The sequence below is a fragment of the Cygnus atratus genome, chromosome 2 (genome assembly GCF_013377495.2).
Source record: "Cygnus atratus isolate AKBS03 ecotype Queensland, Australia chromosome 2, CAtr_DNAZoo_HiC_assembly, whole genome shotgun sequence".
NCBI classification, from domain to species: domain Eukaryota; kingdom Metazoa; phylum Chordata; class Aves; order Anseriformes; family Anatidae; genus Cygnus; species Cygnus atratus.
In genome coordinates, this window is record NC_066363.1 from 15,383,964 (window position 1) to 15,399,851 (window position 15,888).

The 15,888-nt window shown below is 38.2% G+C and overlaps 1 protein-coding gene across 1 annotated transcript in view; it reads left to right on the forward strand.

The window, feature by feature from the left end:
* The window catches only part of ITGB1 (integrin subunit beta 1), a 44,529-nt gene that overhangs the window by 11,058 nt on the left and 17,583 nt on the right, over positions 1-15,888 (forward strand). Inside the window, exons 2-8 of the mRNA XM_035545568.2 lie at positions 8,786-8,855; positions 9,078-9,163; positions 10,667-10,889; positions 12,848-13,018; positions 13,310-13,548; positions 14,437-14,592; positions 15,731-15,826. Coding sequence (XP_035401461.1) covers positions 8,786-8,855; positions 9,078-9,163; positions 10,667-10,889; positions 12,848-13,018; positions 13,310-13,548; positions 14,437-14,592; positions 15,731-15,826 — 1,041 coding nt within the window. The remainder of the gene's footprint in view (positions 1-8,785; positions 8,856-9,077; positions 9,164-10,666; positions 10,890-12,847; positions 13,019-13,309; positions 13,549-14,436; positions 14,593-15,730; positions 15,827-15,888) is intronic.

Genomic DNA, 15,888 nt, shown 5'->3' on the forward strand with positions numbered 1-15,888 from the left:
TGGGGGTATTCTGCTTTTTTATTTGGTATTTTATCAAACACAGTAGTTTGAGAGGTGTGCAACAGCAAGATAAAATTACAAACTGGCTTTTCAGAAGAAAAGGTGCACATCGTAGTTGAAGCTAGGAGTAAGTTACAGGTATTAAACAGTAAAAGCATATTGCTGGTGTTTTAATTAGGTGTAGCTGCAGGCCTCTGCCTTCTCTGCTTGAGAATATGAGGAGCTGTGTTTCTCTCCTAATTTAATGTTGAACATTAAGCACAATGTACCTGCTAGTTCATGTCATTTCTGAAATACGGTTGTGAGTTTATTCCATAAACTATAGTCTGTGGATAAATTCCTTTTAAATTTTTGAAGTAAATCTATATGGAAAAAATAATATTCTCATGAGACAGAGCATCTCAGTTGGCTCTCAAGCCGTTTCCTATACGTGGTGATCCTGGACGGCTTGTTTTTGTGAGCTGCGTCCATGTACTACTTGCCTTACAAGCATCAACATGCTTTCCAAAGCAACTCCTGAACTGTGGAACCTTGCCTTACGAGTATGTTTGAACAGTTTAAGAAAACGTTATACAAATAAGCTCTTTGTCCACATTAGGACCAAGCTGAGGACGAGGATGTCCAATACAGCAGATGAATGCTCTTGTTAAATGAATAATTATTAGTAGTGTGGTAGTGCAGAGGAGATCTAGTCATGAATCAATGCCATGCACAGGAGGCTTCTGCACACCCATACTATTTGAGAAGCCATCCCTGCTTTGGAAGCGGTGCTGACTACCCGACGTCGGCCTGCCCGTACTGCAGTGCTCTCCAGAAGGTGTTACATCGAAGGCAAGAGACTGAGGTTACTCGTGGGGCTTGCTGATTCAACAGGTGAAAACGCTTTGTCAGCGGCAGCATCTTCGTGGTGTCCCTGAGCTCCCTTTTTTCCTCACTCTGTTACTTTCAGTCACTGTCACCGGCATGAAATCTGGATTTGTGTAACTATTTACTTTGTCTTTTTGGAACATCTTTCTATCTGAATAGGCTTTAGCCATGCTAGGAGTAATCTTTACTAGAGCGCTACACAACTTGGTTTTGTTTGTGATCAATGTTATTTAGGTTTGCAGCTGGTTGCAGGAGTTTGTTAGTCATTAAGTGAAATTATCATGGGACTTTGCTACTGAAAACTTGTATCGAAATGCAGTCCAATGAAGCAAAACATGGTATGTAATTGAGCCTGCCTAAATAGGATTGCTGTGCTTCATAGGAGTCTAAATTCAGTAGGTCTCTCCTTGCCTTAAGTTGCCTGTTGGAGGATGAGTGTTCACCTTACCTTCCTTTACTCCATAGTTCCTCCATAGACCATATGGTTCAGAGTAGAGAATGATTTTTGCTTGGTGTCCACTAAGTCAGAGTGGTTGTGTGATACGGGAGATGTGCAGTTCAGGCTCTCTTCTGCATCTGGTTGTAAACATACGTTCGTTTCCTTCCACTTCTCTACAGGTTATGTTATTCAGGGAGAAAGAAGGAAAGCTAATACTCCAAACGAAGATCTCCAAGACTCTTTGCTTTTATCCATTGGCAATATAATTACAGCAAATAGGATCTGGAACCCCACTTACATCTTTCTTCTACCTCCCGTCATCCAAGTGCTTCAGCACTTAAACAGCAGTCAAAACCTTGTCAGCTTGTTTTCTGTCTTGGTGCCTTTTGTTCTTGGCTGCATAGCAGCATTGTTATTATAAGAATAATGATGAATGCTCTTACCAGAATATCCACAGCATTCCCTGGAAATGTGAATTCAAACCCTTTGAGGCTGAGGAGGCTCTGGAGCCCAGTTATCTCACATCTTGGGTATGTGCTATAAAATATCTGGGAACCATTAGCACCCTTTTGTCATACCATACCGCCAGAAGATGTGCCGTGTCCTCTTAGTTTTATGTTTCTTGAGGTGGAAAGGTGTCACGTAGAAGGAAACTTTGACATCTGCAGTTGTTCTGAAACAGGTACCTCCTTTTTCTGCTAACAGAGGAAACTTACGTGTTCTATCAAGAAAAATCTCCATCCCCACCCGCCTCCGTGCAGCCGGGCACCTAACTTGGGCAGACTTGTTTCCACTCGGTGATTCAAATCAAGACCAAAATGTACTCTTCAGAAAAATACTTAATTGCTATTCCTTCCATTATTTAAAACTGTCACTAGGTTGAGGGCTCCCTTGAAATCCAGGAATAAATATCAATAAATACCATATATAAAAGGAATAATAATATCAAACTCTGTGACTGCTTATTAAGTTAGCTATTCTGTTTTAAAACAGCTGTGTCTTCTATAAACTAACAAAGAGAAATCTCGTCCTCTAGGGACACAAGCAGACATGAGAACACATTTGGACCTCTGTTCATAAGCTGTGTTTGCAGCCTGCTGGTACATGCGTGTGAACAGTTGCATGAATTCAGCTGAAGAGCAGCGTGGCACAGGTGCGCGTGCTGGGTTTTCAGTTGTGATTTCAGACCCACAAATATATTTTAGAACCTAACACCTGTGGATTTCCCCCTGACTCCCATGCTTTTCAGTGAATCTTAAGCCACTTTTCTACAGCTGTAAGTGTAAACTAACTGTGGGCAGTTATGTGATACAAGACATTACTGAGCCTCTCGGCAAACCAGTTGAGTCACCAGATACGTTTGTCTGCCTTCCTAAGTACAGGAGGTGGTTACAGGTTCCCTTGCAGAACCTGCAGAACTATGATATCTTTCCCTATGGTTCTCAATTCAGAAATGTGCGTTTTCACCTTTGTTTGGACTGCCAGCTCTGCAGAGGTTTTCTGAACTAAACAGTGACATACACTAATTGTGTCATAACTCCAGATAACCATACTGGAGGATTTGGTCTCCCTAACCTGAGCAGAAAACTAGTTTCCTGGAGATTCTAACTCTTTGTAATTAAAATGTAAGTCCTAGCTGGTGTATCATATTTTACTTTAACATATGATGCCCCAGTAGAACAAAGTGGTTGTGGAAATGCTTATCACAAGTATTTGTTGAACATAGTTGTTTTATTCCATCAACTTAGAGATAATAACAAAGAGAAACGAAATCCAGTGTGAAATGCTGCTGGTTGGTTTATCCTGTAGCTTCACAGTAGCTGAAGACATGCCTTAACAAAGCTTTTTCAGGACACAGTTTGAGTAAGCAGTCTTGATGTGATGAATTTTTGCGCAAAAGCTGTTTCAGTACTAAAGAATTTCTTATTTTGCACATTAATCTGGGTTAATGTCCCATTCTTTCCATATTACTGCAGTGATCTGTTAAGGTCTGTTAAGTTCCCCAGGAGAGAAGGAACATCTTGGTCTTGCTGAACCATGCAGTAAGCTGGTGCAAACAGGCTTAGGTGTTGCATTTCTGTGTGAATTGTAATGCTGCAAAGTCCCACTCTTGAGCCCGCATTTCCAGTGTCATTCTCGACCATTTGCACTAAGTTCCCAGCCCACGAAACCCCACTCGCTGATCTCTGTTGGTGCAGGGTCAGCAGCTGGGCCGGCCTGTGAAAGCGTGTCCTCAGGGCACCGAGCAAAGAGCCAGGTCTGCAGCTGGGAAGCAAGTAGTTTTGCATGGTGAGTGAAGGTTTGGGTTCTTTAACATGTCTTGCTTTTTTTTCAGCTGTCAGTGCGTACCCCAAATCTCCACTGCCATGTAGAACGATGCTCCAGGTATATTCTTGATGTGGTGGTCACAGGTTTTGCAGTGCAAGCAGTGCATTCCAGCTAGAATTCAGTGTCACAGCAACATTCTTGTTGATTAAATAAGATAGCTGCTACGGTATCAAGTAAGGAATTACGTATTTTAGTTTTGTTGGAAAATCTACCCCACACCTTTGATTCAAAATACCAAGATTAACTCTATGGCATGAAACATTTTAATTTTTGTACCTGTGCTTTTCTAACCAATATACCTCTCTAAAGAGAAAGAGCAGGAAGACGCTGATTTACCACCATCTTTTTATAGCGAATTGCTGCTTAGCAGTGAACTGTTAACCAGCAGAAGGGATAGTGCGTACAGTTGTTGCATATCTGGGCAAGTTAGGGTTTGCAGTGAACATTGGTTGCAGTTGTGGCCATCAGGAGTGCTGGCAGTGGTGTGGGTTGCTGTTGTTAGTATCTGTCCCATGTCACCAGGTTTGGTTTTTTTCCAGTTAAGGAAAATTGCCATGTCCTTTTTTTCTTCCATCTTTTTCAGAAATGTGAATGGGATACATCTTGCCAGTCTCTAAAATTCACACTGAAAAGTTGGGCCTTCAGCTAAAGAGGGTAAACCTTCTGGAGTGAATGAAGAAAACTTTTTTAGTACGGTATCCATCGAGTCCTGAATCAGATGTCTCCAGAGAGTATTTAATTCTGCTTATTTTAGAAACATGTCTCTTCCTGCTCCTTTTATAAACAGAGCCTTGGCGACTGGGGGTCGGGGCTGACCGTGTGACCACTCCAGTCCAGCATACAGCCACAGGCTGTGAGGGGCAGAGGCATCCTTTGTTCTTCTCCCAGTTCTCTTTTCCTCCATCCCCATCTGATTTTTCTCACCACCTCTGCCACACCAGGATGAGTGTTTCTGTACCCAGTGGCTGAAAACAGGTACTTTCTTTGCTGGCTTAGTGCATCCGCCAGATCATTTCGCTGCTCTGGCTCTTCTTGGTGGTTTTATTAATGGTGACAGGTCAGAAAGGAAAGTAGTAAGAATTACCAACAAGGAGAAGTAGGATGGGGCAGTTCTCTTTAGTGACTTTCCATTCTAGGGCTAGGTCAAAGTGGCTATTGTAAACATCGTCTCAGTTTTAGAAGGGATTAATTCTGTACAGCATTTCTCAATCAAGCTTTAAACCCGTGAAAACACAGCTGATGTATAGAGGTGTCAGTCTGCAGGAAGTGCAAATGGTAGTCCAAAAGTGTGAGCTGCTTATTCATTTCTAGTTTTATAAGTTTAGTTAGAGTGGTCTGTGGGGATGTGGGTAAGCAGGCTCTGTGGTTATTGCCTCAAAAAGGTGGCTTCTGCACAACAACTCAGTTCTTGCTGGGTGTCTGACCTGTGCATACTTCCCCTGCGTTCCGAAGTGTGGGTATGTATGAGTATAAAGCTTTGCAGCAAGGCCCAACTCAATGCACCATGCAGACACATGCCTCGTAGTTTTTTTTCCTTTGCTTGGCATTGGCCTGATGGATGCTGGAGCCCAGGGTGAGGTGAGGAGCTGCTTGATGGACTGGGACAATGCTGCAATGGTTGAGCATCTTAACCACTGACACTTAATTTCAAAGGAATTAATGCTTCCACAATGCTTATCTTTTTTTTCTTGATCCCATTTGCCCAGTTAATTTTCTACACAGATGCTATTGCTGTTCTAATTTAAAGAAAAAAACCTGCAAAAGGCTTTAGTAATATGGAGGATTAAATTTTATTTCTAAATACGTGGTGATGGATGAGCAGAATACAAAGGTGTTGATACTTGATTTGCAAATTTAAAATTAGTCTCGCTGCAGAGAAGTAATCCGTTTCTCCTGTTGTCACTTGATGATTCTCTTATTTCAAATTAGAAGCTTCAGAGACGTACATAAAAGCTGGGTTGGTTTTTTTCGTACTGAAAAAAAGTCTATTTAGACATTACTGTTTGATGAGGCACTTAGTGAAAAATCTTGGAAAGCAACTAGTTCAAGCATTCAAGGTTATGCCCATGTTTGTCTTCCTAAAATATTTAACAAAAATAGATTAGGGTTAGCAAACATACAGAAATAATTTTAAAATCAGCTTTTCAGCAGCATGCCATTTGCAGCCTTTTAAAAAGGATCCAGGTTGTGATTTAGTTGTTAAATATAGAGAGATTTCAGTTCTTGGCAAGCATACCTTTTGAATTTTTTGAGCTGCTTTTTTCAGGGGAAAAATAACTTTTTGAAGGATTCTGGGATATTTTTCAAGGATTTAATTAAAAGGGGAACAACAAGTGTAATAGGAAAATATGTAAATGTTGTGCAAAAAGCTTCTTTTTTTTTTCCTTGTAACAATGGGTTATTTTCTGTTCCCATATTCTGTGGTTGAATACCGACACAGGATTTAGTTTCTGTTCCACCAGGGGTTTCCATGGGCTCCTTTTGACGGTCTGGTGTAGTTGGGCGTTACTGGTTTTGCTTATTCCCTTAACATACAAGTCGGCAGCACGGCAATCCGGAGCACTGAGCGGTGACCCACAGGGCAAGCGGGTTTGACACCACCACGAGCAGGTTGCGGCAGGGGCTGGGAGGAGGTTCGCAGTCCAAGCAAGTGTCCACACCAGCAAATCTTTCCTGAAGTCATTCCAGTACTCACAGATGGAAAAGCCATTCAGCGGTGGAGGTGAAGGAAGTGAGCCGGAGCACGTGGGAGGCCAGGCGAGCGGCTGAGGAGAGGCACCGCCGCGGCCTTATATGGGAAAGGGAAAGGACATTTTCCTCGTTAACTTCACGGGGAATCGGTGCCCAGAGCTGCATTCATCATGTGCATGCATTTCCACAGGAACGTTTCTTTTCCAAATCGTCTTAGTCATAGTTTTAGCACTGTGTCACATCTTTGCTGGCTTATTTATATAGTCTGCATGGGCTCGCTGTGCATCCACTGCTAGTCTGCCCTAAAAAGGTGAACTGTTTATAATCTTGGCCAACAGAAAAGACAGTACTAAACTGATGCCAGCAGCTTGGTTTTCTCTTACTGAAAAGACCACCCCATTTCTGGGCTGTACTTAAAGCAAAACTTAAAGCAGAGCAGCAGTATATCCCTTCATCCGGAGGGGGCAAGGTTTGCTAAACACAACATGGCTTCCGTGAAGCCAGGCCAGAAGGAAGCTCAGCGGCCCAGTGAGGCCTTCCCCTCCAGGCTGCTTGTGTCCCCCTGACTGCTGTCTCTCGCCAACCTCACACCCTTTCTCTCTCCTCGGCTCTTTTTTGGATCACACTTACCCTCTCAGCAAGGCTTGCGGTCACACACGTTTGATTTAGAAGGGGCTTGCTTAGACAGCCCGTTTAACACTGGGTGTTCATGAAGTAGTTCTGAGAATGAAGGAGCAACACCTCTGCAGGGATGGCCAGAGGGAGAAATCCAAGTTAGCTGTGCAATGAATAATGTTCAGAAGTTGGGTTGGGTATAGTTCACAGTTCAGTTTTTCTATTTTTTGTTTTGTTGTGTTTCCTTTTTTTTTTTTTTACCAGAAGTTTCTTATGTGCCTATACACACCATCTAGCAGAGTTATCCCACACCAAATTCTCTCAATTCTCCTACGTCTAAACTTCCCCCGCCCTCTGGCTGCAGGATCCACTGAAGGCAAAAGTGGGCCAAAATGATTTGTCAGAAAAATATGAGACATCTAATATTATTGTTGGATAAAATCTATTAACAAAGGGTTGGCTCCTGTTTGAAACCTTCTCCTCCAGATTTTAGAGCAGCTGTCCCGTCTAAGTTAGGCCTGGATATGCAAAGTTACAATTATGAATGGCCCTAAATCAGTGTGGGAAAACCAAAACTCAATTGCCGTGCTAATTTAAGCGCTGCTCTCTTAGCTGCTAATTTATATGAATAAGGGTACATCTTCCAGAAAATGGCAGGTTCATTTTAAAAGATTCTCTTGGCTAAATTGCAAGATAGCTTTTAGAACAAAAACTTGTTATGAATTCTGATATTTTTAGGATGCCTGGAAAGGCCGTAGTTAGCAGTAACGTTTTAGGGCTACAAAGGAAATAGGTGGCCAGGGTCCAGGTTCTCATTCTTATAATGAATAACAGAGAAATGGAATTTAAAATAACACCAAAATTCCAAAGTTGTATAAGATCTGTGAAAACTGATTTCAGATGACTATCTACTATTAGAGGAGAAGAAAATTTGGCAAAAAAAATGGTCTGTTTGAAACCTGTTTTTAGTCAATGGTCCTAACTCTGGAGTAATAAGTGAAGTCTCTAATAATTATGGAAAGTTACAGTTCAGTGACCAGTTTGGTCAGTGATCAGTTGTGGTTTACAAGCATTCAAATCTCATCTCATAAAACTTATAACATTTGCGTGTATTTATTTTAGGGGGGGGCAGGTTTTCATTAAGATTCGTAGTTTTGGAAAAAGGGTAAAGAGTTCTTTCATTAATAAGAATGGTACTTCTTAATTATCCTTATCCCTGAAGAAGAAGAAGAAAAAAAAGGCTGAATTTATATCAAGGATGCTTTAGGTTACATATTTTGAGAGGAAATTTCTAGTTTGGAGTATAAGGTGCCAAGTTAGGCTGTAAAATACCCTTTGAAGATTTCTAGGAAAAGATTCTGGAAAGGGCCTTGAAGTTTTTCTTGCCTTAAAGCAGAGGCTTGAATAGAGAAGCTCCATTTCTCTCATATCTCTCGGGTATCTTTATTATGAAGTCTTTCTCTGATAACATTCAGAGCATAAATATTTTTGGATGGGATGTTAATAGGCTGGGGTTTTTTGGTTTTATTTTTTGCCCTGACTGAACAGCATTTCCAAATTTCTTGTATCTTGAGAGGTTATCTAACAAGAGTGTTTCAAAAGAATTTAAGTAGCAGCTGCCCTGTTTGATGTCTTATAAATGCAGAGTTTGGTTCATAAATACGGTTGTATTAGATGAAAATTCATCTGTCTGTCCAGTTGGTGTGGATAGGAACATCTGGTTTGAGTCTACTCTGTTCCTGTCCCCTCTGAAACAGTTACATGCGTGTACTTTTCGTGCAACTTTATTTTTGTTTACTAGTCACAATAAATCATACAATCTGGTTGTCTTGTTTTGTATTTCAGATTAATTTAAAATTTCTCACGTGGGCTGGCATCCTCTGTTGCTTGATATGGAGCGGGTTTGCTCAGCAAGGTAAATCATTTGATTTCACTGCACTACTTTAATATTGCTTTAAAACTGTATGTATTTAGCAGTTGTAAATGTATTGGCTAGATGAGTGCTCATAGCAGGATGTTGCTCATATCTCTTAGTCATAACATGTAGAATTTGGTTTACAGGGCCAGTATGAAACAAAATTGTGTTATTGTCAGCACGTCTTTATAAATGAAGTGACCTATCTGTGTTCTTTCATAGGTGGAAGTGACTGCATAAAAGCTAATGCAAAATCATGTGGTGAATGTATACAAGCAGGACCAAACTGTGGTTGGTGTAAAAAAACAGTAAGTATTGCACAGTTCCTTTTATTTTTTTCCCTCAGTTTCAAATTTAAATAAATATTTAAATGTATAGAAATGTCCGTTTTCATTAACAATAATTTCCTGTAGCTCTTCAATTGGATACCTATTAGTACATAAAAATTCAGTACCATGATTTTCCTGATGTCCTGATTTGAGTAGATCTTTTCACAATGTGTTTACTTTTCCTTTTCTAAAAGTTAAATGTATATAGACCCTACAAGCTGTATCATAGCTATTTTAAATCCTTCCAGCATGGAGGCTGTCTAGGTATGTTTAATTATATTCTTTCAGTGACATTAGAGTAAGAGGTATATTTAGACATAGGTGGAGTAGAGGAAGAGAGTGAAGGTCTGCTTTTAAAAGAAATGATGTTCAAATTTTAGTATTCTGTTGTTGGTAGACTTGGGGGTGGGAGACTGGTTTGTGGGGGTGGGTTTTTTGTTTTAGTATGAACCTTCAAAAGAAAGCTTGCTTGTGTAATTAAAAATTATATCTTAAATTATGTGCTGTATATGCTAAAGTTGAGTTGAAGTGTCTTCAGGTTAGAAACAGAAGGAAAGGTTCTTTAGAGCTCTTTTTTGGTTTGTTAATGAAAACTGGGAAACTTTCCTGTTTCCTGCTGTAAGATGATACCGTGTACTTAATTCCGTGCAGTACCAACTTACTGTCCCTTGGATCAGCTTGTAAGCTTTAAACTTTTCTAGTAAACTGACTTGACTTTAAAATTTGGCTCTCGGATTCATTTGGCCAAATTTTATTTATTTGGTCTTAGTCAGCTTCTCATCAAGAACTGACGAACTGTAAGATATATTTACTTACATGTATATTCTGGGGGGAGGGAAAAATCAGAATTGCCAAGCTCCTCAATTAGAAACCTTGTTTACTTATATTTGAGCTTAGAGCTGTTTTGAAGATTTGAGGTAATAGTAAGTTGTGTTCAGAGCAAAGTAACTATTTTTTTTTTTTTTTTTTTTTGCTGCTCATGAATCTTACTTTTGGATTGTTGTCCATCTTCCCCCTGCTCTGTCAGCATATTGCCATTGTTTTGTTGTGGAGTACCAAGGTACTCTTACATAATCTCTAATTAAAGCCTTTCAAAAAAAAAAAAAAAAAGGAGGGTAATTGGAAAGTAGACTGTACAAATAAGTTCACATAATTGACAACTGCATGAAGATGTGAGCCTTTCCCATCTGCTGTCACTTGTAGAGTAGCTGATTTAAAAGGATGCCCTGCTTCTGTTAGAGGTGACATTGGATATATATTTTTTACTTTCATCTTGCTTATACACAGATTTATATACATAAATGCAAACTCTTGGATTAAATTATAGCCACTGTTTCATTGAGTAAAATTTAACATATTTCAGAACTGTGTTTTAATACTGGAATTTTTTTATAAGGATGGAGTTTATTGTGTTATTGTGTGTAGAGTATAGCACGTTGCAGATAGCTGTAAATTTGATATTTGCTCACTCCTGTTTTCCAGGACTTCTTGCAAGAAGGAGAACCAACATCTGCCCGATGTGATGACTTGGCAGCACTGAGAAGTAAAGGCTGTCCTATGGAAGATATAGAAAATCCTAGAGGTAGCAAACAGGTGCTTGAAGATAGAGAAGTAACAAACCGTAAAATAGGTGCTGCAGAGAAGCTGAAACCAGAGGCCATTACACAGATCCAGCCACAAAAATTAGTACTGAAACTAAGAGTCGGTAAGGACAGTTTCATTCTAGTCTTCATATGATTTTTCCGTCACCACCACAAGTGCATTTTATGTTTTGAATGTATAATCATTTTGTTTCTGAAACTGCTATTGTTCCGATAATCTGAATAATAGCAGAACTATTCAGGTTAACCCCAGGTGTTTAGGTAATTCAAATACTGTCAGATTTTTGGAAAAGATTAGATACAGTTTTTTATCACTTGTTCCAGATATGATTTCTGAGAAAATAGATAAAGCTCATTAAAATGTCAGAATGGTTCAGATATATCACAAAAATTAAATTGTTCCGTTTTCAGTATTTTACAGTTGATTTTCTGCAGTGTGACTTCTTGTAACAAAAGTAGAGGAGCATGCAAAAACCTAGAGAAGTTATGAGAACACGTGCTATTCCTTGAAGTACTCCTGTTACGCAAAGTCTGCGCCAAATGGTTTCATAATATGTGGCAAGATTTTCAGTTTGCTATATAAAATAGTTTCCAGAGGGTAAAGAAGTGGATATGAGACTGCATTAATGAAAACAAAGCAGTTGTGTACCATTTCAAACCTATAAAGAGATATTTGATTAAAATGGGGGTGGGGGAACAATTCTGGTAGTTCACACAATACTTGAACATAATGGAAACAAACCTTAAGGAGAGTTCCTAGGTGCTGCAACCAGGTCCAAAAATACATTGTATTTACCTGGAATAAGAGCCTGTACTTGGAGGCAGCTGCTTGTTGGGGACTGCATCAATAAATGCAACGTGATCCGAGGCTGCTTAGCACAGGGAGGAAAGGGAAGAAAAGGAAAGGAATTAAAATTATTTTACAATTTTGGTATTAGCCCTGTTTAGTTCTAGTGACCCTTTCAACTTCAAGAGACAAAATAATAGTCTGTTGACACAAGTTTGATCAGCAGAGCATACAAGGGACCTGGGCAACCAAAACCTATTAACCCAAAAGATCATTGTTCAGTTTATGAGCACTTCTTTTGGTCACAAGGTCTCTGATTAGGGTTTGTGTGCATACAGAGGGGAATGTTTGCTTTCTGTGCAGGCTCTTTTAAACAGTAGCTAGGGAAAATCTAACGCTTTTATTTGTTTTAAATAAAACATGCTGCGTAGCTGCCTGATCCATACACTCATTCCCTTTGCCCATCTTACGTTTTCCCCAGCTGGTTAATTTTCCTCATATTAAGCAAATATCTGCTAATTATTAAACAGACTTAATCAGCAGCAATATCACCATTTCACTTTAGTGACTAAAAGCTGGGATGGAGGAAAAAACTTTCAATTCCATTCCTTATTTCATAAACAATAGGCAAAAGAATTATTTTCCATTTAACTTGGGGGTAGTTCTTGTGCACTGTCTTTCAACATCAGAGTGAAACTACATGCTTTTGTTGGCTAAGCACAGGGTCTGGGCTTACAATTGCAACAGACAGTAACCAATTATCTCAACTACTGTTTCTGTGCTCGGCCTATATTTGATGCAAAGTAACTTGAAATATTCTATCCAGAACTGATTTTTCTTTTATAAACCTATTTAAAGAATGTTTTTCCTAAACTAAACCCTTAGGATTTATTCAGTCATCTTGGATGCAAATAGATATTGAAAATTTATGCTATTAGAACTTTCAGGAACTTTGTTAAAATTATTGCAAGCATCGAGATTTAAAATTACAGCAACTAAGAGAGGCTTGGTTTTAGCAGGATACTATTTTCTATGGGGAAATGAAATGCATTAGACGTGTAAAGTTGGGCATCTGAAATAAATACTCCTTGAAAATTCTTTCATCATAATTTAATGTTAACCATTTCAATTAACAGGAGAAAAAAACCTCACCACTAGCTCAAAACCTTCATCATCAATATCTCAAAGACTTTACTTAAAAAGACATTTTTCTTGCCAGTGTAGTTATTGTGGAATTTTTAATGGTTTCTGTTTGTTGTTTAATCTCTGAAACAGGGGAACCGCAAACATTTTCATTAAAATTTAAGAGAGCTGAAGATTACCCCATTGACCTTTACTATCTTATGGACCTCTCCTATTCTATGAAAGATGACTTAGAGAATGTGAAAAGTCTGGGAACAGCTCTGATGCAAGAAATGCAAAAAATAACTTCAGACTTTCGAATTGGTAAGAAAGATTTGCTTATTCAAAAAAAGTTTCCTTCCTGATGTTTCTCACATCATTAAAGTGAAAATCACATCATATGAAGAATAATTATTTTTTTTAAAACTAGCAGTATTATGGCAAATATTCTAGCACATAAAACCTACCGAGGAATATGAGAATAGTTGTAAACAAATATGAGAGCTATTTTTTAACATCAGATCAACTATAATGAATTTGTATTCTATTGCATCACGATTATAGATAATAGAATTCCATTCTTTGACTTACAGGGTTTTTCTCATTCTCTCCTAGGGTTTGGCTCTTTTGTGGAGAAAACTGTGATGCCATATATAAGTACAACACCAGCCAAACTCAGAAATCCTTGTACAGGTGACCAGAACTGTACAAGTCCATTTAGCTATAAAAATGTGCTCAGTCTTACCAGTGAAGGAAATAGATTTAATGAACTTGTAGGTAAACAGCACATTTCTGGGAATTTGGATTCTCCTGAAGGTGGATTTGATGCAATAATGCAGGTTGCAGTTTGTGGGGTAAGTGTGTGTTGGTTTTCTGAGATGAAATTGTTCTAACTAATACTTTATTAGATGAAATTGTTTTAATACAGCCTTAATGTTTTACGGTGCCTGATGTTTCAACTTGTCATGCTTGTGCTAGCAAGATAAGGTAAACTAGGCTGCATGAATACATTGATTTGTTTTGTGGAGACCTCTAGTGAGTGAACGAAGCCAGCAAATGTGAAGGTGCTGATCACAGGCTGTGTTCACATCAGATAGATGAGTTCTAAAGATGATGTTTTTAAAGGTTGCTGCAAAAGAAGAGTCAAATTCTGCTCACAGGTGCAGGGAATTCTAAACAGGCAATTGTTATCCAGTGATTTCAAAGAGTCATTATGCTTTTTCTAGCTCATGTTTCAGAATAGCTTGGTGAATGTTAATTTCTACTAGCTTCTCAGACAGAAGTACATCAAAACCAGATTTTTGTTTATTTTTGGAGAGCTGATCTAGATCGCTTCATTATTCTTTGATGTTTCTGGTCTGACACGATTCTATGCACCTGTGCAATATAGACTCTCCAAAAATGATATCCTACTTTACTGCTTTGTTACTCTATTAATATATTGTTAATCAATGAAGTAAGGACTTTCTGTAACTATATGGAGTCTTATTTTAAAAGTGCAGAAGGAAAGTTTATTGCCTTTGGTGAAAATCTTACAGATAATATTTTAGAGGCGACATTTAATTAAATATAAGTGCTTTTAAGATTTGAGTGAATTACAATTTCCAGGACGATGCTTTTGTTATATGGCTTCTCCTACATCTGTCTGCCTTACCATGTATTTACCTCTTCATTGTTGGTCCACATTAATATAAAAGAAAGTGATGCAGAATACTGAAATATTTTTTTTTTTATTTCCTAAGGATCAAATTGGATGGCGAAATGTTACAAGACTATTAGTGTTTTCCACGGATGCTGGATTTCACTTTGCAGGAGACGGTAAACTTGGTGGAATTGTTTTACCAAATGATGGGAAATGTCACCTGGAAAATAATATGTACACAATGAGCCACTATTACGTAAGTCTTTACATTTTCTTCTAGGGAAATTTATATTTTCTGGTGTTTAAGTTCAAAAAAGTCAATTGAGTAAACTGGCACGGTTTCAGAATTCTACATCTTCTAAACTTTACCCGTTTGCCAATGTATTAAATCAAGTGACTTTTGCTTAAGTAAAGCAAAACTGCAGAGAAAAAGAATTAATCCAGTCTTAATTGGAAAACTTCAAGAAGTGGCAAGTTCCATACTATGATTTGTGGTAGTTAATAACTGCTTGTTCACTGGCAAACTGTGGTGCTCTGTCCTATTATTTTATTATTTCTTTAGTCTGCTTGTTCAGAAGTAGTTCTACTGCCGTCCAGTTATTTATAACGTCATACCTAGTTGTGTTTTCTTTGGGACCCAAATGATAGAACTGCCTGTAATTAGTCTCCGTTCATGAGTATTTTACTTTTTATATTTTATTTTTTATTTTATTTTATGTCTGTTAGCCATTGTGAATCATTTTATCATGAACTCTCACTGTATACTTGTAATTTTTAAATCAATTTTGCACTGATTTGTAACTGAAATGGGATAGAACTCTGCTTGAAATCTTAGCAAAATTTATGATAAAAATATGTTTAACAACATTGTCACCGTGTCTTATTTAAGCAGATGAAAAGTGAAATGAAAAACACTTAATTAATAGGGTGAACACAATAAGCTTTACAAAGTTTGCATGTTTGTATTCCTAATTGAGAGTGCTTGTTCAATGACAACCTACAATTAATTCAATTTTATTTAATCTTTTCTTTATGAAACAGGGCAAAAGCTAGTGGTTTTCACAGATATGTCATATGGAAAACTATCAAAGATAATTTTCTGAGAACATTGAGATTAGGAATTTAACTTGGAGGATGTAAATGTCAGGGAATGGGATAACATTCTTGTTGTCCCTTCAAAGATCACCTATCTTCATGGGGCTTATATGGAATCTTTTCAAGGATTGTTTGTTTGAGGGGTTGTTTTTTCTTTAGAGTTGTAACATAAGCTGGCTAGTTAGAAGTCTTATGAATGTTTCTAGAAGTGATTTGTATTTCTACTGTCAAAATGTTTCTGATTTTCTACTGTGTGTATTAACTTTGAACTGCATTTTATGCTTGATGTTTTTTAATAGGATTATCCCTCTATTGCTCATCTGGTACAGAAGCTTAGTGAGAACAATATTCAGACAATTTTTGCTGTTACTGAAGAGTTTCAGGCAGTTTATAAGGTAAAGATAAGTAACATATTTCTGGTCTCTACTTTTTTCTCTTTAACCCATTAGAGACTTCA